General features: G+C 36.8%; 2 protein-coding genes across 11 annotated transcripts in view; one reads left to right on the top strand and one right to left on the bottom strand.

Annotated features, from left to right (window-relative positions):
* The first annotated feature begins 8,128 nt into the window (after positions 1 to 8,128).
* On the top strand, positions 8,129 to 12,607 carry esd (esterase D/formylglutathione hydrolase). 2 transcript variants are annotated; one of them, XM_055215719.2, is made up of 9 exons: positions 8,129 to 8,246; positions 8,726 to 8,804; positions 8,878 to 8,966; positions 9,519 to 9,617; positions 10,874 to 10,998; positions 11,266 to 11,385; positions 11,649 to 11,747; positions 11,887 to 12,054; positions 12,334 to 12,607. In XM_055215719.2, the coding sequence occupies exons 2-9, from the start codon at positions 8,737 to 8,739 to the stop codon at positions 12,412 to 12,414; spliced, it is 849 nt and encodes a 282-aa protein (XP_055071694.1). In that variant the 5' UTR covers positions 8,129 to 8,246; positions 8,726 to 8,736; the 3' UTR covers positions 12,415 to 12,607. The 2 variants fall into 2 exon arrangements, with proteins under 2 accessions (XP_055071694.1, XP_055071695.1); XM_055215720.2 differs by lacking the exon at positions 8,129 to 8,246 and adding an exon at positions 8,363 to 8,518.
* Positions 12,608 to 12,654: 47 nt separating this feature from the next.
* The window catches only part of lrch1 (leucine-rich repeats and calponin homology (CH) domain containing 1), a 70,789-nt gene continuing 58,796 nt past the window's right edge, over positions 12,655 to 24,647 (bottom strand). For 7 of the 9 annotated variants that reach the window (XM_073855165.1, XM_055215713.2, XM_055215712.2 and 4 more), the window contains one exon: positions 17,890 to 21,294. In XM_073855165.1, coding sequence (XP_073711266.1) covers positions 21,013 to 21,294 — 282 coding nt within the window. In that variant the 3' untranslated portion in view covers positions 17,890 to 21,012. Of the gene's footprint in view, positions 16,529 to 17,889; positions 21,295 to 24,647 lie in introns of those variants that run through there. The other 2 variants (XM_055215716.2, XM_055215718.2) reach the window with 1 other exon arrangement.

Raw genomic sequence — 24,647 nt, 5'->3', positions numbered from 1 at the left:
TGTTAATGTTAGTTAGCCAATACAGTTGTCCATGTCATTGTGTTAACTAATGTTTACAGTTAAAACTTTTAATTTGTAGTAGTAAATGCTGAAATGAACATAAACTAAGATGAATAAATACAGTAGAAGTGTTGTTCATCGTTTATGTTCGCTAATGCATTAACTAATTTTAACAAATACAACCTTATTGTAAAGTGTTAACATATGACTTACAGTTCCAACAGTACTTGTAAATACAAAAATGGTTTAAAAGATTTGAGACATGAATGACAAATATCTTAATTAAAAACTAGGGTATGTCCCTCTTTTGCTTAAGGAGCCATGAACTACATAAAGCCTGATGATGTGTGTAATCATAGCATGATTTACAAAGAGCATTTTGTCTTTTTTATGTCACTTTTTTGCTGTATTGTTTTTTGCTGTAGCATTTTTATCCATAAGGGGATTTCTAAGTAGGATATTGACACAAATTTCCACTAGATGTAGCCATCAAGCCAAATATTGAATTCATACAAAGAAATCAGAACATTTAAGTATACAAGTTGAGTCATAATAAATAAAGTGAAATGACACAGGGAATAAGTATTAAACACACTTTATTTAATACTTTGTAGAAAAGCCTTTGTTGGTGATTACAGCTTCTAGAGGCCTCTTGCATGGAGAGACCAGTCGTCTGCATTGCTCAAGAGTGATTCTGGTCCATTCTTCCACAGAAATGGTCTTTAAATCTTGAAGGTTTCTTGGGCCTCTTTTATGAACTTTGATCTTTAGTTCTCTCCAAAGATTTTCTATGGGATTTACGTCAGGTCATTGACTGGGCCATTCAAGCAACTTGATTTTCTATATTTGAAACCACATTGTTTCCTTGGCCTTGTGTTTGGGGTCATTGTCTTGTTGAAATGTCCACTCTCTTTTCATTTTCAGTTTTCTGGTAGATGGCAGAAGATTTTTATCCAGAATGTCCTGGTGCATTTCCATTCATCCTGCCTTCAATAATATGAAGTCTGCCAGTATCCCTTGCCAAAAATCAGCCCAAAACCATGATGCGTCCACTCCCAAACTTAACTGTTGGTATGGTGTTCTTGGTGTGGTGGGCAGTGCCATTTCTTCTGCAAACATGGTGTGTAGAATGACTGCCAAAAAGTGTAATTTTGCTTTCATCTCACCATACTATAGTCTCTCAATAATCCACAGGCTTCTCCAAATGCTCTTTTGTAAACTTTAACCAAGCCTCAACATCCTTTTTGTTCAGCAATGGAGTCTTGCGTAGTGAGCGTGCATGGATGCCATGGCAGTTCAGTGCATTGCTTATAGTTTTCTTTGAAACAACAATACCTGCTGATGCAAGGTCTTCCTACCCTACTGAAAAATCCAGTTAAAACCAGCATAAGCTGGTAGCTGGTTTTAGCTGGTTTAAGGTGGTTTACGTTGGTCCTCCCAGCCTGACAAAGCTGGTCATGCTGGTGGGCCAGCTGGTATTCCAGCCTGACCAGCTAAGTCCAGCTAGACCAGCTAAAAATGTGACCAAAACACAGCTAGACCAGCTTGCTACACCAGCAAAACCAGCTTCCTATACCAGCAAAACCAGCTAAAACCAAGCTGAAGACAAGCTAAAACCAGCTCACCAGCTTATGCTGGTCTTAGCTGGATTTTTCAGTAGGGTAAGGTTCTGCCCGAGTGGTTCTTGGCTCTCCTGATTATTCTTTGGACTCCTCAGACAGGGATCCTGCCTGGAGCACCTGATCGTGGCCGGTTTATGGTGAAGTAATCCTCTTTCAATTTCCGGATAATGGCCCCCACAGTGCTCACAGGAACATTCATCATTCTGGAAATGCGCCTATAACCATTCCCATCAAAATGCTTTTCAATGATAAGATTACAAAGATCTTGAGAGAGTTCTTTTACCTATCATGAACTCTTTCCTGTGTGCCTCCTAATGAGAAGCCTTTATAGGCCATCAATTAGGACTAAAGCAGCTGATATCAATTAGTACTGATAGGGGACAGGGTTTCTCTCTCAATACTGACAGATTTCAGGTGATCTCCTGGGGTTTTATGCCATTTTGCACCTTGTTCTCTTCATGTGTTCAATACTTATTGTGTCATTTCACTTTATTTATTATGACTCAACTTGTATACTTAAATGTTCTGATTTCTTCGTATGAATTCAATATTTGGCTTGATGGCTACATCTGGTGGAAATGTTTTTGTCAATAGCCCACTTAGAAATCCCCTTACGGATAAAAATGCTGATGTGTCAAATACTTATTTTCCCCGCTGTATTTTTTAAAGGAATAGTCTACTCATTTTCAATAATAAAATATGTTATTACCTTAACTAAGAATTGTTGATACATCCCTCTATCATCTGTGTGCGTGCACGTAAGCGCTGGAGCGCGCTGCGACGCTTCGATAGCATTTAGCTTAGCCCCATTCATTCAATGGTACCATTTAGAGATAAAGTTAGAAGTGACCAAACACATCAACGTTTTTCCTATTTAAGACGAGTAGTTATACGAGCAAGTTTGGTGGTACAAAATAAAACGTAGCGCTTTTCTAAACGGATTTAAAAGAGGAACTATATTTTATGGCGTAATAGCACTTTTGGGAGTACTTCGACTCGGCGCAGTAACACCCTCCCTCTCCCAATATGAGAGGGAGAAGGGGAGCGGACTTTTCAGGCCAGTCAAAGTACTCCCAAAAGTGCTATTACGCCATAAAATATAGTTCCTCTTTTAAATCCGCTTAGAAAAGCGCTACGTTTTATTTTGTATACCACCAAACTTGCTCGTATAACTACTCGTCTTAAATAGGAAAAACGTTGATGTGTTTGGTCACTTCTAACTTTATCTCTAAATGGTACCATTGAATGAATGGGGCTAAGCTAAATGCTATCGAAGCGTTGCAGCGTGCTCCAGCGCTTACGTGCACGCACACAGATGATAGAGGGATGTATCAACAATTCTTAGTTAAGGTAATAACATATTTTAAAATTGAAAATGAGTAGACTATTCCTTTAATTCTAAAAGTTCCTGTATTTATTTATTGGTTATGATAAAATAGTAGGTTTACATTTCAGTATGGGGAACACATATTTATCATTAACTACAGATTTTGCCTCAATAAAAAAAATCATACTGCTTATCAATACTTTGCGAGTTAGCAGTGTATGTTTAGGTTTATGTATGGGGTAGGATTAAGGGATAAAGTTGCTAAATGGTCATTAATATATGCTTTATCAGTATTAATACATGCTAATGACATGCAAACTTTTTAAAAGCATAACAGGTCTCATTACTAAAGTGTTACTTTAATTAGGTGTTGTGTTTTCATTCTCAGAAATAAAGGTAGGCCTACAGAAGCTGTCCTTGGGAAGGTATCCTTTGAAAAAGTACACTGTTGTACTTAAAAGAGTGCATAGTACCTCAAAGGTACATACCGCCTGGTACCAAATATATTTGTACCTAATTGTTAAACTTTAGGACCTTTAAATGGGGTATCGTCCCAATGACAGCTTTGTACCATTTTTTTTCTGAGTGTAAGGTGCTTGTGGCTTGGCTGTGAATCACTTGAGCATTTACTAGCTTACCACCAAGTGTCAGTCTGTGTGAGTGTTTGTGCATGTTTGAAGTGTGTGTACGCATTTTAATCTGTGTGTGGGTTGTCTCATGAAGGTTTTATGGTATGACTGGCACCTGCACGATTTGTAATCAGCAAGGTGCAGCAGCCGCTGGTGGGAATCAGAAGTCGCGTGGGTTGCATTTTCTTTTTGCGCAATCTATAACATTTAATAACCTTAAGGGCATTTTACATTTATTTTTAAATAAATTCATTGCCTTCATTTCACGGAGCTCTCAAAGTATGCAAACAAACCAACATACACGTAAGCCATATCTTAAAGTGATTTAAATCAATTATGAAAAAAGCTGTGTAAACACGTCAAGCTTCGTGCCTGAGGGTCTTGTCTAAATACTACACCCACCTATAGACGTGTGAGAGCATCGTCCTGAATACTGAAGCATGTGTTTGTGTGTGTGTGTGAAAGAGAGAAAGAGAGAGAGGTAGGGAGAGAGATGGAAAGAGGGAAAGAGAGATAGAGAGAAGGAGATAGGGAAAGAGAGAGATGGAAAGTAAAGCTTGATGCAAAGTTCTTTGAACTTTAACCATGAAATGCCAACTGTCACAGTTGCTTGAAAATGAGAGAGTGTAAAAAAAGACAGAAAAAGAGAATGAGTGTGTACGTGCGTGCGTGCGCGCGCGCGCGCGCGCGAGAGAGAGAGAGAGAGAGAGAGAGAGAGAGAGAGAGAGAGAGGAGAGAGAGATTGGCATGAGAAGAGTATGAACTCTGTTTGACACTCCTTTCATGTATTTTCCAGGTTTCTCCTAAACCCTGTTCTGAGCTGATGCTAAATTATTCACATATGTCATATCACCTCTATAATCCTAATTAATAAATCACCTGTGTGATACGTGGAAGTCTCATTAAAACGATGGCACTAAATACAAGACGTGATCCTGTAGCTCAGTTGATAGAGCATTGCGTTGGCAACGCAAAGGTCATGGATTTGATTTCCAGGAATGACACATGCACACTGATAAAATGCATAGCTTAAATGTACTTTAACCCTCATAAGCCCCGATTTTCCTGTATACGACTTGGGGGTAAAAATGACCCCAGAGATTAAAAGAGTGATTACAAAAAATATATACATTTTTAATGATACAAATAATATATCATTTTTTTGTTTACTTCCCATCTATACATTAATGTTGTGTTTTGGGAGATTTAGACAAAGTATTTTTGTACCTGTTTACCACTCAATTCCTCAACTACACCATAAGCTTACCTGTAAACCCTAATAAAAATAAGACCCATTCATTTTACTGGATGTGGCAAACTGCTCAACATCAATACTTTAGTGAAACATTTTGTGAATTTATGTTTATATAAACATTAGAAAGGACATTAAAAATAAATATTATTTCAAATAGTAAAAGTTTTTTATGCGTTTTGAAATGTCGGTTTTTACCAAATGCCACAGAAATTTGAATGAATGCAAGTGTGTGTGTGTGTCTGTGTGTGTGCGCGCACGCATTTGTCTTTATGTGTGTGTGTGTGTGTGTCTGTCTGTCTTTATGTGTGTGTAAGTTTTAATTGTGTCTTTGTGTGTGTGAGAGTGTGTGTTTGTGCATGTGTGTGTGTGTGCGTGTGTATGTGTGCGTATGTGTGTGCGCACATCTGTGTGAGTATTTTACATCTTTGTTTTGCATCTGTGACTGTTTTTTTTTTTTTGCCAAATTCTGTAAAAAGTGCTCTCTGTGGCAGTCATACCTTTGTGTGTTTATGTGTGTCTGTTTGTGCGTGATTGAGCATGTCGTTTCTATATTGCATTTGTGCTCTAGTACCAGGACTACCTTTCTGTGTTAAAATTTTCAGATTTATTCTGGATGCATGGATTTTTTTTGACAAATAAGAAGAAATTTTTTTTTTTTTTGCATTTCCCATTTATTTCAATTGGGCTCATTTTTACCCCCAAAGGGCTTCTTTTGGTGATTTTTTTTACACCTCTTTAGAACGACGGAATCAAGCCCAGTTTTTTATATGAATCTTGACAAATAATCTAGATAAGTCACAAAATCTTATACCACTGAGATAAAAGGAACCATGATTTTAAACTAAAGAAAAGTGGCGTGGGGTAAGATTGACCCCAAGGGACTTATTAGGGTTAAGTTGCTATGGATAAAGGCATGTGCCAAATGGGCATGTAAATGAATACAGGAACAAAAGCAAAAAACATTACTGCAGATAAAATGGCAAAATCACCACATGCATTGCAGCCAAAATTTTTCTCCTTTTCATAGCTGCCTTTAAATTGCTTTTAGACTGACAGGTAGATGAAATGATCTCAGCCTCTGGACCAGACAGAAATTGGCAGTTAAACTCAGCTGAGCTTTTTAAAGATCACAGCTATGACGTGAAGCGTTTGCTGCTTCCTGTTCAGCAAGTCCGACTTTACAGGTGCACATTTACTTTTCACTAAAGTTTTCAAGTTTCATATACCTAAAATGGGTTTTATTCAGCACCACGAATAGCAAGTTTGAACTAAGAAAACATTTCTACATTTTCCACTTTTCTGGAAAATAAGCTATTTATTATTTATTATATAAACTGATACAGCAAGGATTACTAGACGGCTCTTACATCACCTAATTAATATTTATGAGCCAAGCTATGATATGATACTCTGATAGAACTTATTTTTGTTTCCCCGTGTAAGCACTTGGCTCCCACTGAAGCATAAATATTTTGAAAGAGTACACTCAGCACATCAGCGCAATAAATACTACATAGGGAGCTTGGTCTGATCTAAAGCAACCTTGGCAACTACGAACACTTAAAAATTCCATTTAAGCACATACAATTTATAGCATTATGTGTTTTACCTAAACTCACTTGCTCATAGTAAACTGCCAAATGCAACATATTTCCAGGAACCTGAAGCAATATTGTCCTGCATCTATTCCGACCTCCTGCCGCCTCTGCTATAGGGTTACAATTTCAAAAGTACTTTATTGGTTTTTAAAGCTGTAATCTAGGCCGCACCATAAAAGCATCATAATTCCAGGGCACGTTTTAAAATCTGAGATCTGTGGAGGATTTATGTGCATTCAAGGCCATTTGGCCGCTTTGTGCACATAGCTATGCTTCTTCATATTTTTTCGATAGTGCCAAGAAAATAACACCCCTACAGATTCAAAACAGAACATTTGGAAATTGCTCGAGTGGAGGTCATGACTCAGTGTGAAATGGTTTATCAGTGGAAGCACTGTCACGTTTTCATTTCATTGGCCGTGATAAAAAAATCGAAATAAAAATTTGATAGCTTTTTTTTACAATAGCTGCAAATCGTACTCTCTTTGTTCCTCTTAAACACTGGTATGTACTTAAGCTAAAATAGTAACAAATGAGTCTAAACTGCTTTTGATTATAAAACATAATTTCTGATTCAGAGGTTGATTATGGCTCACTTCATCTTATTATTTGTGCTTAATCTGTTGTCTAATGTGCGAACATTGAGAGTATTATTACGCTTTTCAAATCAGCAAGCCATTCAGACGTTTCTCATGAGTCACACCAATGGACGTGTGATCAAGTTCCCTTTCAGCTAGACTTCGCGCTCTCATATTATGTGTGAGTCATTGGTAAGTGCCTTTGGGAACCAGATATATATTTGGTGAATATCGGCATCTGCTGCATATGTGGATCTCATTAACAATATGCTAGTTTTACTACAGACAACAGTATCATGAAGGACCATTCAATGATGTATATATGGGACTGGATGACACAATAATGTGGATAAACATGGCATAATTACAGTAGATCAGACATGATCTAGTTAATAAAATAATAATAATAATAAACAAGTAAGTTTTTGCTGGGGTGTAGCCTATTTGTTGCCAAAATATTTGACATTTCAACTTTCATGTCTTAACTGACATGAGAAAAACATTTGACTCTAAAGTTTATTTCTAAATAATGGATAGAGAGATTGAATGATTGATTTTGTGTTGTTATTATCTGTACATTTTCTTCAGGGCTCTAGTAATTGACTAAACTGCCCAGGTTTGTCTTTAACAGGGGATGCTAATGTATTTTCCTCTGCATGTATTTCTGTTGAAGACTATTACTGTTTTTGATGCTGGATGTGATAATGTTTCCATGCAGTTTGTCATTTCATCCTGATCATATTTAACATGCAGTACAGAGGAAGCTGGCATTGAATTATACTGAGTGTTTTGTGAATCACAGAAATCAGTTTGAACTGAAGGACACCACAATGAAGTTCATGAGCCCCATAATGATAAGTACCTCGGATAGAGGAGAGGTCATATAATGATAAATACTTGCATGGTGTAGGATGTGGTTGTCAGAGGAAAAATATGTGATTAGGGACAAATGTTACAACTTGTCATCAGTATGTCACGGCACAACCTTAAAAAAACAAACTAATAAAAAGAAATCAAATAATCACTCTACTAAAAATAACTGGTCCTAAAATTTCAGTTTAGTTTTTCATGGCTGTGTTCTCACGAGCAAGTTTTGTCAAAATAGAGAGGCACCGAGCCTATCGCACGAGCTCCCCCGTTTGGCCAAAAAGTAGACTGTACGAGAAAACGTATGGGGGCGTGGCTTTATGTACGTTCCCTGACGCCGCGTTGAACTCTGAATCTTTAGCTGCAACGGGTAAGTGGTCCAAAATAATATCGTTCAGTATCCTGAATGAATGGCTGTTACACAGAAGCTCCATAAAACGCATTCTTTAACCCGGGTTTTGTTGCTTTTATGGTCATTGTGACGCTTTCACGTGGCAGACAGGATATTTATCTGCTGTTGTTGGACACACTGCTTTCAGTTTGGCAGGCCACTGCAAAGCGCACGCGCAGACTGCAACATTCTGCGTCCAGATGGTTAAAATGAATCATTTGTTGAAAATGTTGACCAGAGTTTACTTGATTGTGAGTCGGTTCAACAAAATGTTGCAAAAGGCATGCATGTTCGACTTCATACGGCACTGCTCAGATCGATCGGTTCATGATCTCAAAATACCGCGAGAGCGAGTCGAATCGTGTGCTCTCGTGGAACCTTGATGTCATGAACCGATTGGTTTGCGCATCGCCGCTTGAAGTAGAACCGAGTAGACTTCTGAACTTTGATTTTCTTAGTTAACGGTGAAATGGCGCTGACTGAAGTTTCAACTAATAAATGCTGCGGTGGATATCAGAAAGTGTTCGAGCACGACAGGTAAGACATAGTTTTTTTGTTTATCAAAACACCCGAATTAAATATTCACCTTTAACTTAAAATTCTTTTACAGCACCGAGTTGAAATGCAAAATGAAGTTTGCCATTTACCTTCCTCCCAAGGCAGAAAGCTCCAAATGCCCAGTGTTATACTGGCTTTCAGGTTTGACCGATTCTCATTATCTTGTGGTAATAATGTAACGTTGTGAGATTTTTAATTAAGAATTTAACGTGATTCCCTTGAATGCTTGGTTCTGGTTAGTTAGTCGCGACATTACGAGGTCTGTTATCCCTGATAACCGCCACTCAAACGGATAACACACCACTCATCCGGGTACTGCGAGTCACCTTGACCGGAACTACTTGTATGTTTAATGTATTGCTCCGCTGTCTCGTTTCTCGTGCAAGTTTTAAATTTGCTACTAAAGAGCTAATAAAATATTCTAAATTAATATTTTGTTCAATAATTTACCCATGTGGAAAGTAGTCGTATAATAACGTGTAATGTACATACGATTGATTGTTATTGCAAAATAAACCCTGATGGAAGAGCATAATAACAACTGGCAGGATATACGTTTTTCCTTTTATAATGTACAATACGAGTACATACAAATGCGTAAAACTGCTAATATTGCTGTACTTACTAGTATTTTTTATATTGTCTAAGAATGATATTTAAAATAGGCTATATAAAAATGTCATTGTTTTTCAGGTTTGACCTGCACGGAGCAGAATTTCATCACTAAAGCAGGGAGCCAACAGGCAGCCTCTGAGCAGGGACTCATCATAGTAGCACCAGACACCAGTCCACGTAAGCAGTCTGAACATTAACAGTCCTGTGGGTATGTCTCAGGAGAGATTACACTTTTTTAATGAGGTACCTGTTCTAGTCCCCAAGATCCATTGATCAAAAACTAATATTCTGGATCAGAATGGATCCTAGGGCTGAGGTCTCTCGTGAATTGATATCATTAGTGCAACATATACAGATAAACAAACAAAAGTCTCCACTGAGAATCAAACAGCATTTTCTCTGAATACCTTATGGCAATGGCTAGACTTTTTCCCCGGCTCCAATTTTCCAGGCTATTTTTTGACCAAAGGTTAATGATAGGTTATGGGTTATGTAAACTTATATTACTTGATTTAAATTTGTACTGCAGTAAGATAAAATAAACCAGAGATTATTGTTGATTTAGTTCTACTACAGTCCTAACTGTTGTTACTTTATGATCCATAGTAATAAAGCTAACAAAATTGCATATTTTAAAGGGACATTCCACTTTTTTGAAAATATGTTCATTTTCCAGCTCCCCTAGAGTTAAACAATTGATTCTTATCATTTTGGAATCCATTCAACTGATCGTAGGGTCTGGCGCTAGCACTTTTAGCATAGCTTAGCATAATCCATTGAATCTGATTAGACCATTAGCATCGCGCTAAAGAATAACCAAAGAGTTTGGATATTTTTCCTATTTAAAACTTGACTCTTCTGTAGTTCCGGTGGAAAATTAAATGCTGCAATTTTCTAGGCCGATATGGTTAGGAACTATATTGTCAAACTGGCGTTATAATCAGTAACTTTGCTGATGTAACATGGCTGCAGCAGGCATAGTGATATTACGCAGTGCCCGAAAATAGTCCCCTTGGTTACTTTTAATAGCAGGGGACTATTTTCAGGCAGTTACATCAGCAATGTCCTTGATTATTACGCCAGTTTGAGAGTATAGTTCTTAGCCATTTCTGCCTAGAAAATCGCAACTTTAAATTTCTGTCGGTCTTAATAGATGATATAACTGCAGAAGAGTCGTAAGTTAGGAAAAATATCCAAACTTTCAGGTTGTTTTTTGGGGCAATGCTGATGGTCTGATCAGATTCATTGGATTGTGCTGAGTTATGCTGGATGTGGTACCGCCGGACCCGGAGATCAGCTGAATGGATATCAGGTGTTTAACTCAGGGGGAGCTGGAAAGTGAGCATATTTTCAAAAAAAAGTGGAAGGTCCCTTTAAGCAGCTTGTTCTAAGTAAGGACATGCTCTGGAATGAGATTTTTTTGGTCTCATCAGGTGGATGCAACGTTGAAGGAGAGGATGAAAGCTGGGATTTTGGAACAGGTGCAGGTTTCTATGTCAATGCCACTCAGGAACCCTGGAAGACCAACTACCGCATGTACTCGTATGTCACTGAGGAGGTGTGTCTTTAATGGACATTTTAGCTCTATTTTAAAACCTCACTTGTGGAGAAATAAAATATTTTCAAATGCAACACAATTGTGCTGTATAAAGTTTAAGACAATGTTTAAAGCCTTTATGTACGGAAAAGGCCTACAGCTGTAACACAGCTGTATCTGCAACACAGTGGTATATACAAATAGGCCCTCCTTGTTTTCCTTAAACATTTAGATCTTAAACACTTGCGTCTCTTGCTCATTTCCTTTGTAACCTTTTCCTGTTCTCAGCTTCCGCAACTGATAAATTCCAACTTCCCTGCTGATCCAGAGAAAATGTCCGTCTTTGGACACTCCATGGGTGGTCACGGAGCTCTCATCTGTGCCCTAAAGAACCCTGGGAAATATAAGGCATGTCACCATTTACATTTATACATTTGGCAGATGCTTTTATCCAAAGCGACTTACATTGCATTTAAGCTTTACATTTTTTTATTAGTATGTGTGTTTCCTGGGAAAGCCATGACCTTTGCATTGCTCGCACAATGCTTTACCAGTTAAGCTCCAGGGACATAAACACAGCATGCACTGCTTAAATATATAAATATAGTAGTTTACAATTTAAATATTCAATGAACTTACTTTCTTTTATTGCATGTAATCTTCCAAAACAGTCTGTCTCAGCATTTGCCCCCATCTGTAACCCAATGCAATGTGCATGGGGACAGAAAGCTTTTACTGGCTATCTTGGACCTGATAAATCCACTTGGGAGGTAAGGAAATATTATAAAATGTTTATGCATCTAACAATGGATAATAATTTGTTTTATGTTTCATTGAATATTGGCACACAACACTCAACCAGCATCACAAATCCTTTTGAATTTATTGCGTTCCTCTGTCACTCCGCAGGCATATGATGCTACAGTATTGTCTGAATCATACTCCGGTCCTGATCTGGATATTCTGATTGATCAAGGCCGCGATGACCAGTTCTTGTCTGCCAGTCAGCTACTTCCTGACAATCTGATTGCTGCCTGTTCAAAGAAGAAAATTCCAGTTGATTTCCGTCTTCAGCAGGTCGGTACTGAACTAGCCTATGATGAACCACCTAATATTTAGGACTTGATTGAAAACACTTTATGCAGTTATCTGAGCCTATTGTGTTTGCAACATGCCTCAGCATTTGTCTCATAACAACATCAAAATAATAGTTTTATAAAAAATAATAGTTTTTCAAAAACCGTAAAATGATGATCAATACAACCAAAAAATATGAACTAATTTTCAGGATTAAGATGTCACTCTTTGAGCCATTAGGATAAGTTTTATTCAAGAGTTTTTCTTTTGTCGTCTCAGGGTTATGATCACAGCTACTTTTTCATCTTCTCCTTCATCAATGATCACATCAAGCATCACGCCAAGTATCTGAACGCTTGAAACTGCTGCAGCTGGATTGTGACAGACAGCCCTTTGTGCCTTTTGGATTTGGAAATGACATTGTTATATTGACTGGTTTGCTATCGTCAGATTTCAGTGCAGCCCCCTGGATTTTCCATTTCGTCACGAGCAAGGTGATGTTTAGCTGTAGAGACCTTTTCTGTGTCTATAAATAAAGAGTTTTGGTTGTGAATCTTGCTGTTTTTAGAATACCTTTAATATTAAAGAAACAAACTAGTCTTTGAACGTGAAAGTATTTACTGGTAAAAGCTGGTACAAATAAACCGTATTTACAGAGGTTAAGGCAAAAGGTGGAGTGACATGCATTACACATTACTGTACAGGCACTTTAAAACTTCACAGAATTACAAAGGGGTAAAATATAGTACATCAGAAAATCCCAAGCATTGAAAAGACATGAAAAAATAATTCTTACTTATAAAAATTGAATTACAAAAAAGTGTGTAGTACAAGACTTCTTTCTTTTACATTAAGATGAAGAAAGACAAAATAGCAACATAACATTCAGCAGGAAAAGATTTGGATCCCATTTTGTGATATTTTTTATCACACATTACAGTGATTCGATCAGCTGATATATTTTAGTTTCTCCAAATACTGAAATATAAATACTATATTACTATTTGCCAGTTGCCAAAAAACAGTCCCAAATACATAAAGTGCAAACGCTGTCATTTCAAAAAAACAAATCTGTATTTAAACTCTTACCAAATGTATGTTTTACAACAATAAAAATTGTTGTGATCTTGCGTTTTAATAAACCACAGTCCATAAACTTTTAAAATGAAATGTCACAGGAAAAGAATTTCTCAAAACATACAGCAGGATTTTATACAGAACGATTACATTTTAAGCAGCATTCAGACAAGAGATCAAATTCAAAGACATCTGAAATTCTGCTGAGAAATAAAAGTATTTTTGTTTTGAGCATGTATATAAAAGATTTAAAGAGGTTGGTTTAAATATATAATAGGGAAATACAGACCAAACACGAAGTGTGTATTCGCATTGCATTCCTCACTCAATATAACTCGCTGGATTTAAAGTTGGTCAGGCAAATATTACATTTTTTCAACTTGCACGGAAGTTCGCATCGCCTTGCGCAAATTTGCATCTTTGCTTTGACTTTGTATGTAATCTTCTAGCGCAAAACATTAAATTTGTGTTTGGTGTGTACGCCTCCTAAGGGGCCAGTCACACCAAAAGCGCTTTAAACGCTTGCAAACGCAAGGCGCGATGCACTGCCTTTAAAAAAAAAAAGAGCAGTGCGACCCGGCTTTTCATATTGCCAAGCAACCACGGAGTCAGATGTCTTGTCAATCAAATATTGAAGCGTGAGCGCTCTTTTGCTGTTAACTGTCATAGCAGAAACTTTAAAAAGAGGGCGCTTACTCTGACCTTGTTTGAGGGTGAGATGTGCACAAACACACAGGAGAGAGTGAGCGAGTGGAGTCCGGTTCTTCAAAGCAACTGTAAACTTCCCTCACCACAACGTAAGGCCCGCCTCTCCCCTCATTCGATTGGACAATGGAAAGACACGAATGACGTAAACGCGCCCTGCCCATAGAATATCATTCAAAAAAGGCGCCTGCAACTGCCATAAACGCTTTTGGTGTGACTGGCCCCTAAGTAAACCGATGTAAAGACTAAAATGCTCTCCACTTAAATGTAAGTATTTTTCAGATGTCTCTAAATTCTCTGCACTTCTTCCATTTCCATGGTAGAATTTTTTATTTCTATTTATTTGACAGGTTTATGTAAAATATAAATACCAAAATATCGTCAGATATCAGTCTAAATAATCAGGTATTGGTGGAAAAATTTCATATTGGTGCACCTCTACTTCTCATTGTGTAATTATAGAAATTTACTTGACACTCATAAAGGAAAACACCACAGTTTTCAATATTTTACTATGTTCTTACCTCAACTTAGAATAATAATACATACCGATCTTTTTTCAATGCGTGCACTTTATCTTTGTACAGCACGTTGTGAATGTGTTAGCATGTAGCCTAGCCCCATTCATTCCTTAGGATCCAAACAGGGATGAATTTAGAAGCCACCAAACACCCCATGTTTTCCCTATTTAAAGGTGACATAGAATGATTGAACGGGGTATTTATCCTTGTTCTGCGATGTGACGTAGACAAAAATGTTTTTGTTTGGGTCTGTAATGCCTTAGAAGCTTCCTAAAAACCTCTCTCAGATAGCTCTATTAGGGTGGGGGATTTTAAACAAGTGGTTTTGCACCTATTTGGCTCCCCCTACTGGCTTAACTTGCAATCTCATTACTGATTGGCTGACTTTGCTGCCACTCAAAAAATGTAGCCAATTATTTTAAAGTGGAGGGGCAGTTAGATGCCTGTGATGTCATAAGCATCAGTTTTTCAGATTGGGCCGTTTTCTGGCTGACATTTCTAAAAGAGGAATTTCTGTGAGACTGAGATGTTTAGAATGTCTAGCACTTTTTGTATGTTCGTGAATGTGGGTAGACTACCATTATTCAACAAAGACAAGGTAAAAATGGTTTTTCATTCTCTGTCCCCTTTAAAGACTGTTACAAAGAGTAGTTACACGAATAAGTATGGTGGCACAAAATAAAACGTGGCGGTTTTTTAAAGCGGATAAAAATGAGAACATATTGTATGTCGGAAGAGCACTTAGTTTGCAGCACTTTAACCTCGGCATGCAGTAAAATATTGAAAAACGGTGGTGTTTTCCTTTAAGAACAGTGTAAGGTTTTATTAGTAATTATGCAGTCGAGATAACCTTTGAGAAAGTATTTTTATTTAAAACTACAGGATTTTGATTTATTTTTATGAATACCCAAATTACAGCCAAGTGATTCTTTTTGTGAAAAAAGTTTTTTTGTTTATTTTTCGACAATTTATTAAATTGTGCTTAGGTTTAAAAAAGAACAAGTATTCTCACTGAAATATGCACATCAAATATACATGTCCTGTCCATTTTTATATTACAACACACCATTATTACATTACAAACCCTTAACAAATAAAACTTATTTAGACCTGTATAAAATAATTATGTTTGTGGATCTTGTTTTTAAACATCAGTTTTTTATATGAAAATTTTGGCAACTGTCAAATAATCTTCAGGTTTTGTTTCGATTCATGTATGTATCTGTTTGGAGCTGAAACTTTGGACATCAAGCTTTACGTAAGCAAATACACACAGGTAGAACAAAGTTAAAAAACGTCCTTGCATACAAACAAACATAAAAAAGTGCAAACATGTGCTCTCGTTCTCTCACAAAAGGAATTACTGACGATATGGTATTTTTCTCACAATTGTACACATACAAATGAAAACATTAGTTGGGTATGTTGCTTTCAACTGCACATACACACACACAGAGAGACATACTTAGTGGATAAATACCTGGCTAATAGGCAAGCAGAAGACTTAATGAAACTAGTGAGGCACACCTCTCCCCTGAGACTGAACATCAATGTCTCCCAAAAAAATGTTTAAAAAAAAATATTTTACAAATGTCATACAGTATTTAAAGACACTGGGAGGGCGAGTGTTTAACACCCAGACTCTGGTAGACAACTGTAGTGCCAATAAAACTAAACAAACACACAAAATGTGTAATATAATGTAAATATATATAAAATCAGAAAAATACTGTCTTTTTTCTAATTGTGTACATCTCTCAACTAACAGTTTAATAAATATATGTGTATTAAATACATTTCATAACTCAAGTTTTAAGCTAATTTTGGATACAAGATTACAGCCTGTGAAACAGTAATATCATATCAAAATTGTATATATTTTATATTATAAAATGGAAAACACCGACGTTTACCTGTAGTTGAGGATCAAAAATTATAATAGAAATATATAGTTGGTAGAGGTCAGCTAGCAACAGGTGCATATTCATCCACAGTTAGGAGTGTTTGTGTTGTGTACATGTCAGTTAGCTGTGTAGATGCTTGTGTACGTGTGCGACTTATGGGAAGAGTGTCTGTATGGTTGAAGTCTCATCTAGCAAAGCTTGGACAGTGATGCCAACTTTGATGAGCCCCTTCCCCTCCAGAATATGATGAGGCAGACATAACTTATCCTGGACAGAGAGATTCACAAAGAGGACAAATTAAAAAGCATGAAAAACAGCAGAGATGAGAGAAAAGGTTTCCACAGAACCATGAAACGTCAAGAATTTAATAAATTATGATTTACAAAAATTTTAAAATAAACTAGGGCTTATCCTAGTCCCTGACTAAAATGCATGTTTGAATTGCATTGAAATATCTTGACATATATCATTGCTGTTGTTTTGTCTTAAGAGGCACACATGTAATGCTTTTGTAAAAATAACTTATAACTAAAACCTAGTCCTGGATTATTTTAAACCCTGTCCAGGATACTGATATTAATTTTTTTTAGGTTCATTTTTATAATATGCTCAAGATGTTATTTAAAAGATTAGTTAATTTTCTTAAAAATAAAAAATCTAGATCATTTACTCATCACCATGTCATCCCAAATGTTGATGTCTTTCCTTGTTCAGTCGCGAAGAAACCACGTTTTCTGAAGAAAACATTCCAGGATTACTCTCATTTCAATGGACCCCAATACTTAGCAGTTTTTGTGCAGTTTAAAATTGCAGTTTCAAAGGACTCTAAATGATCCCAAACGAGACATAAGGGTCTTATCTAGCGCAACGATTGTCATTTTTGGCAAGAAAAATGAAAAATATGCACTTTTAAACCACAACTTCTCGTCTTCCTCCGGTCTTGTGACGCGCCAGCGCGACCTTACGTAATTGCGTAATGACGTGGAAAGGTCACATGTTACATAAATGAAACGCACATTTGCGGACCATTTTAAACAATAAACTGACACAAAGACATTAATTAGTATCATTCGACATACAACAACGTTGGAACGGTCCTCTTTCTCCATACTTGTAAACACTGGGGCATAGTTTCGCATACGTCCTCCATGACCTCTTGACGTGATGACGTATTACGTGAGGTCGCGCCGGCGCGCCACAGGACCAGAGGAAGACGAGAAGTTGTGGTTTCAAAAGTGCATATTTTTTATTTTTCTTGCCAAAAATGACAATCGGGATTGTTAAGAGTCCTTTGAAGCTGCGTTGAAACTGCAATTTAAACTGCATTAAAACTGTTAAGTATTGGGTCCATTAAAATGAGAAAAATCCTGGAATGTTTTCCTCAAAAAACACACCTTTCTCTCGACCGAACAAAGAAAGACATCAACATTTTGGATGACATGGTGGTGAGTAAATTATCTGGAAGAAAATGGACTAATCCTTGAAGTCTATTGCTCTTTGTAATAAAAGACTCACCTTATATAGCAGCAATGTCAATAAAACCACATTTTAAACAACTATCAGGCCTAAACACACTCATTTTCTTTTCTAAAACTGAAATATGTGTTTACAAAACTGAACCACACAGATAAGAAAAGCAACCCAAACTGTACATTTATTACTTTTCATTTACAAGGTCATACAAACAACAAAGCCTTACAAAGTCCATTAGCAAAGCAGCACTAAACATGATTTAACACCAAAAGGGTCAAAAAGTCCAGCGCAACCATTAGAGAACAGAGGCTTACGGAAAGTCATGCTGCTAAATGTAACATTTAAGCTGTACATAAACTGTTTTGCCTCTGAAAGCTTTCGGGAAAAAATACTAAGAAAATGTTTTCCCTATTTGAAATGTCATGAACAGTCAATATTACTTTTTATCTAACTGGAAGATGAAAGCAGAATCAAATATAGCTGCAGACTGCTGTGATTCGATTGATATAGGTCAAAGTATGCAACAAGGAAGTGATGTCAAAAGCTCCCAGTGAAATCATTACTGTCTGCTCATTTCCAAACTGCTCCTTTCCACCCGTTCATATATTTATTTTATTTGACATGAGATGAACCTTAAACCCAATCAGACGATCCATTTAAAAGAGAAAATCATCCATTGAAGAAAGACCTACACACTGATGTTTTATACACATCTGCAGATAACAGCAGAAAGCAACTGGACTTAATTACAAATAACCACTACATTAATTACTCTAAAGTGATAAAATCTGCTAGAATCATATTTAAAAGAACCACCTCATATGCAAGATCTTCTTATCCAGACCCTTTTAATTTATTTGGATTCGTCTGTTGAATGTTTATTACATTCATTAAGATTTGATTGAGTTCTCTCTCTGTGTACTTCTGCTTTACTAAAATTCAGGAAATGAAAGATTCATTATTCCGACCACTTTCTTTGCAAGAAAAAACAAAGTAATAATAATTTACAATGTGCAGGAGCTATAATTACATTCTGGAGATTGCAAAGATGTGCTGGTTTGTGACCGTTTCTGATTTTTTACATCCAACAGATTAATTAGCCCTAATGATTCATATTTTTAATCATAAATTTTACATATCCACATAAACCCGCAGTGCAAAGCAAAGCTGTTGTTTTGCTTTAAAGGGACACTCCACTTTTTTAAAAAATAGGCTCATTTTTCAGCTCCCCTAGACTGAAACACCTGATTTCCACCGTTCCGGAATCCATTCAGCCGATCTCCGAGTCCCGCGGCACCACCCCCAGCACAGCCCAGCACAATCCACCAAATCCGACAAGACCACCAGCATCGCACTCAAAAATAACCAAAAAATATTTTTCTATTTAAAACTTGACTCTTCTGTAGTTACATCATGTACTAAGACAGACAGAAAATTTAAATTTGCAATTTTCTAGGCCAGTATGGCTAGGAACTACACTCTCAAACTGGTGTAATAATCAAGGACTTTGCTGCCGTAACATGGCTGCAGCAGGCGTAGTGATATTATGCACTGCCCGAAAATAAATTTTTGGGGGCTGCGTAATAACATTACAGAACTAGTCAAGTTTTAAATAATACATTTAAACTTATTGAAACTCTTTGGTCACTCTCGAGCGCGATGCCAATGGTCCAATCCGATCCAATGGACCATGCCAAGCCACGCCAAAAGTGGCGCCGCCAGACCCGGAGACCGGCCGAATGGACTCCAAAACTGCAAAAATCAAATGCCTCGTAGCTGGAAAATGAGCCTATTTTCAAAGTGGAGTGTCCCTTTAATGGACATAGTTTTTGTGAAATAGACCTAAAGTGTGCTTGTTTGCTGTATATATACAATATATTGCTAATCACTGTCGTATCTGTTTGTATAGAGGGTATGCATTGAAGTCACTTTTCCACATGACCACACAGGAACTTGCCCTGTTGAGTGGCAAACGTTCAACAAAATGGCTGGTTTCCATAGCGGGTGCCAGTAAAACTGACTATTATCAGCTTAAATTGAATTTAGTTGGACTTGATAGCAGAGGTGGACAATACTTAGTTACATTAGTTACATTTTCCAACCATCTGAATCATACAGTGTATTCTTTAAAATTGCATATTAAAATTTATTTAATACCTAATTACATTAAAATTGTGTACTTTTACTTGAGTAAAAGTATGTTAATGTACTTAAATATTAAATGTAAAACAACAACCTATTATTTATGAAATGTAATACAGTAAAAATTATGATCATATGCTTTGGAATGTATGTTTTCCAAAGAAAAACACAAATAAAATACAAATACTTGAAAAATACTTTTAAGTAGAAAGTAAAACCTCTGCTTGATAGTGACTCTAGCAACTTGTCAACTTGTGGTAAGTGGATGTTGGCATGAACAATCTATTTACTTCAACTTTCTGTGTTTTTTGGCAGTCTGTAAAACAATCGCTCAGAAATCTTGTTTATTTGTTAGTACAGTCTATCGCACAACAGCTTTTTCCAATTTTGACGCGTTTTCGCCGATGTCACACTGTACTCAAATGCTGCCGCTCTGTCTTTTGCCACTCAGTGGCCGTAACCGCAGTCCCCCTCTTCGACGGTGACGTCATGTGCATACCCTCTATCACTTTTTTGTCATGCGGATGCTGATTAATATACAGTAATATATTAATAAATATGAATATGATATAATCACAGTATGACAATTGCATTTGTTCAGTATTACGACTGCTGAAAATCAACTTTCTGCATTTTCACAGAATAGAAAGTGAGAATAGCCATTTTAATTTCTTATTAAAGTGCTCAGTGCACCTCCAACTTCACTAAGTCTTTAACAATCGCTTTATTAACATTAACCAAGGACAAAAATATAAATACTGTATATCCATACTAATATCAGTAGTACTCCCCAAACACACAAGGGGATCTTTGTGTTTGTACCTCAGAATCTCTTTTTGTTTTAAGAAGCGCATGTTATTCAAAAAAGTTTTCATTTTGCTTCATTTGTGTTATGTATTATGTATGGTTTCACCATAGCCAAGTCAGGATGCGAATCAAGTGTTAGTAAAATGCTTGAATTACAAAACAACATCGTCAACCTACAGTATTTCCTTTAATGCTTAAAAGACTCACATTAAAGACCAACTTTTTTAAACATCCCAATTCAAAATGTGCTTTCTAAAGCCAAAAACAATAACAGTATGTATATATACTGTACTGTACTGTGCTGTGCTGTCTGCTTTTGTGTATGTATGTTATTTAAATTCACTCCAGCTGTAGGCCAGAAACAGCACCACCAGACAAAAAACGTGTAGCAGACTTGAGCCAATCAGATCCCATATTTGCCAGGAAGGGGACGGAGTCTGAGTGGACTCAGCGATAAGCTTCTTGACCTCAGTCTCTTTCTCCCTGTCACCCTCCACCTTTCCTTCCTTCTGCTTTGGTTCTGTGCACTCCAGCATGAGCAAGGCCCCGACCACGGCCCCAACCGGCCGCAGGTTACACTGCAGGACGTCGTAAGCCGAACAGAGAGAAGACTGAGAAAGAGGAAGATTAAAAACATGGAGAGAACCAGGAAAGAGGAACAGTAATGAAGAAATGTAAGTGAATGGAGGGAGAAATCATGAGAGAAACAAAACAGCAAGTAAAGAACACGGAAAATGTGAAAAAGAGATCATCCGTCCAGCAACAGAGAAAGAAAAGGAAGATGATTAGCCAGTGAAAAAGGTCAACAAATGCTCCTTCGAAAATTATTGTCATTCACACGAATCTGTGCCACTTGTGACTGTATGTGTCCCATGACTGTACAGTACTCATATAATAACAGGAAACTGGACACTTTATTTGATACATCTGACTATTTTTTATTAATTAATATATTTTTTATTAAAAAAAAAAAAATATATATATATATATATATATATATAAATGTATATATAAAGAGTTTGGTTCCAAAACGCAATAAATCCATTTTGACAAATTTCGGTAAAAACGTGTTTTCTATACCAAGAAAGTGACGAGATGAAAACCACTATTTTCTGTTACAACTTTCACATAGCATCTTTAGGTTATAAAAACATAAAAAATTCAAATCCATTACTTGATTTTCAAAGATTTATTATATTTCCACAAAATGCAATAAATCCATGACAGTTTTTTATTTCAAAATGCTATAAATCTATTAAATCAATGTATAAATGTGCATTCATCTTTAACATTTTATATTTATTTAGTTGACTAGTGGTATACAATGATTAAAAAATAAACATTAATGGCATTAACCAAAAACACTTAACGTACTTTGTTATATTAAGAACACTGTCATTGCTGCGGTTATACTTGACGCCGTCGCTTAGCATTTTTCAAAGCGATCAGCTGTAAAATGTTTTGGTCCTGCTCGATTTTCGTTGACTGAGTAAAATAATGTAAAGTTTTTCATAAGATCCTCTGGGGTCAATGTTTTAGCATGAGAAGCTTGATGCTGTCGGGAGAACACGCACCCGAGTGCCTCTCACGGAAATTATTAGATGTTGATGGCTTACGTTTCTTTCCCGTCACAGACAACCATTGCAGGTTTATCAATGCAATTAAGGTATTATTTTGTTTTGTTTGTTAATCACGAAGTACAAAGTAGATGAGGAAAACTCAGCACGACGCCATTGTTTGTTTACATTGCGTGACCGGTGGGCTGTAATTTCAGGAATGGATTTATTGCGTTCTGTAAAAAAGGAGGAGTGGCGTTTATCGCATTTTGGGAAAAAAAGGGAGAAAAGATGAGAGAATAACACGGCGGATATTGGATTTTGTGTAAAATTAAGAATTTACTTTTAACTACTGACCTGATATTATACTGATTTTGGCAGTAACTCATTTTTTTTTTCAAAAATTGGGTTTATTGCGTTTTGGAACCAAACTCTTCATATATATATATATATATAATGTTACTTTTATTGACTTATTTATACTGTAAGTACATTAATTTTTCAAGATTGTGGGTAAAAGTCTAAAAATCATTCACTGAATAAAAACCACTAATCTGGATTTTGGAGGAGACGTGTGAGCCTATAATAATCACGATCCTAATAGTTTGCACTTAAGGTAGGGTGTGTGCTGTGTGGCTTTAAAAGTTCTTCGATAACCTTTTCAAATAAGTAATAAAATGCAACTTTCAGGCACAAATCGCACAATTTCCTAAGAATGACTTTACTGCCGTCCTAAAAAAATTGAAAATTCTGTCTCATTTTCTTTTTGGGAGAGCAGCTGTGGGAAAGGGTGTTGAGGGAGATGCTGTTAGAAGAGGAACAGATGAAATGATGGTCAGCGTAGCATGTTAAGTAGTGAACGTATGCCAGGCACAATTCACAAAGTCAAGCTGCGTGACCGAAAGGTATTAAAAGCAAGAAGAGCTGCATAAGCCAGTCAACCAAAGCAGAGCAGGTCAAGCTGTAAAAAGCTCAGCTATTGCATATCTTTATCACTACAGACAAGTGCTAGACCAACACTACACAAAATAAACAAAGCAATGATAAAGTATGCGATAAACTACCGCCAAATGGCCAAACATCCGACTGAACAAACAAAGCACACTAATGTACAGTAGCCCAAAACAACCAGGAAAACCAACCTGTAAAGCAAGCATGAAAGACATACAGTACTGACAAAGCTAGCTGCCATGCAGACTCATAGTAGCTCTGCTGTTACGAACACAAGCTATGACAACTACAAGCTACACATGTAAAACATGTGATCAGAACAACCTGTCATGAATGGCTTGGACCAAGCTTGATCCGTTAAGTAGAAGGGTTTATCAACAATTATCTGGGTTATTATGACAACCTATGGAAACTTTTTAGCATTTCTGAAACAAGAATGAGGAATCCAGAGTCGTCTTTATTAAAAGGACACTTTTTTTGAAAATATGCTAATTTTCCAGCTCCCCTAGAGTTAAACATTTGATTCTTACCGCTCCGGAACCCACCCAGCCGATCTCCGGGTCCGGCGCCAGCACTCCCAGCATAGCTTAGCACAATCCACTGAATCCGATCATTAGACCATCAGCATTGCGCTAAAAAATAACATGGCTGCGGCAGGCGCAGTGACACTACGCACCGCCCGAAAGTAGTCCCCTTGGCTACTTTCAATAGCAGGGGATTATTTTCGGGCAGTGCGCAACATCACCACGCCCTGCCGCAGCCATGCTACATCAGCAAAATCCATGATTATTACGCCAGTTTGAGAGTATAGTTCATAGCCATATCGGCCTAGAAAATCTCAACTTTTAATTTTCTGTCGGTCTTAGTACACGATGTAACTACAGAAGAGTCAAGTTTTAAATAGGAAAAATAGCCAAACTTTTTGGTTTTTTTTAGCCCGATGCTAATGGTCCAATCAGATTCAACGGCTAATGCCAAGCTATGCCAAAAATGGTACCGCCAGACCCGGAAATCAGCTGAATGGACTCCAAAACGGCAAGAATCAAATGTTGCATACTTTCAAAAAAGTGGAATGTCCCTTTAAGATTGGTAGATCCATAACTAATTTGACTTGGTTTACACATACACTGCCAGAAAATCAAGGGATTAAAAAGGGTGAAAATCATAGACTTTGTAATACAATTGTATCAATATAACTCTGCAATACAATAATTTTATGCTTACTATATAAATTATTTATGCTCATTTTTTTATAGTACTTCAAAACTAATATATTGTAATCTTTAACTAAATTATTTATTTTTCATATGCACTGATCTTTGGTGTTTTGTGCAGTTAAGCTATAAGTATTTGAGTCCTTAATATGATTGCGATTACACATCAGTTATCATAAACAGAGGTTAAGGAAACATCCCAAAACATGGAGTATACACACCAGGTCAGAGCCATTAACAGGA

Source organism: Misgurnus anguillicaudatus, chromosome 17 (assembly GCF_027580225.2).
Source record: "Misgurnus anguillicaudatus chromosome 17, ASM2758022v2, whole genome shotgun sequence".
Lineage (NCBI taxonomy): Eukaryota > Metazoa > Chordata > Actinopteri > Cypriniformes > Cobitidae > Misgurnus > Misgurnus anguillicaudatus.
The sequence above is the reverse complement of the archived record's forward strand: the minus strand, read 5'-3'. Positions and strand labels throughout refer to the sequence as shown.

Bases quoted from the DNA above. Each gene is read 5' to 3' on its own strand.
- esd (XM_055215719.2), top strand. From the start codon at position 8,737: ATGGCGCTGACTGAAGTTTCAACTAATAAATGCTGCGGTGGATATCAG. The intron at 8,805-8,877 runs GTAAGACATAGT...ATTCTTTTACAG, and splicing joins AAAGTGTTCGAGCACGACAG to CACCGAGTTGAAATGCAAAA. The intron at 10,999-11,265 runs GTGTGTCTTTAA...TCCTGTTCTCAG, and splicing joins ACTCGTATGTCACTGAGGAG to CTTCCGCAACTGATAAATTC.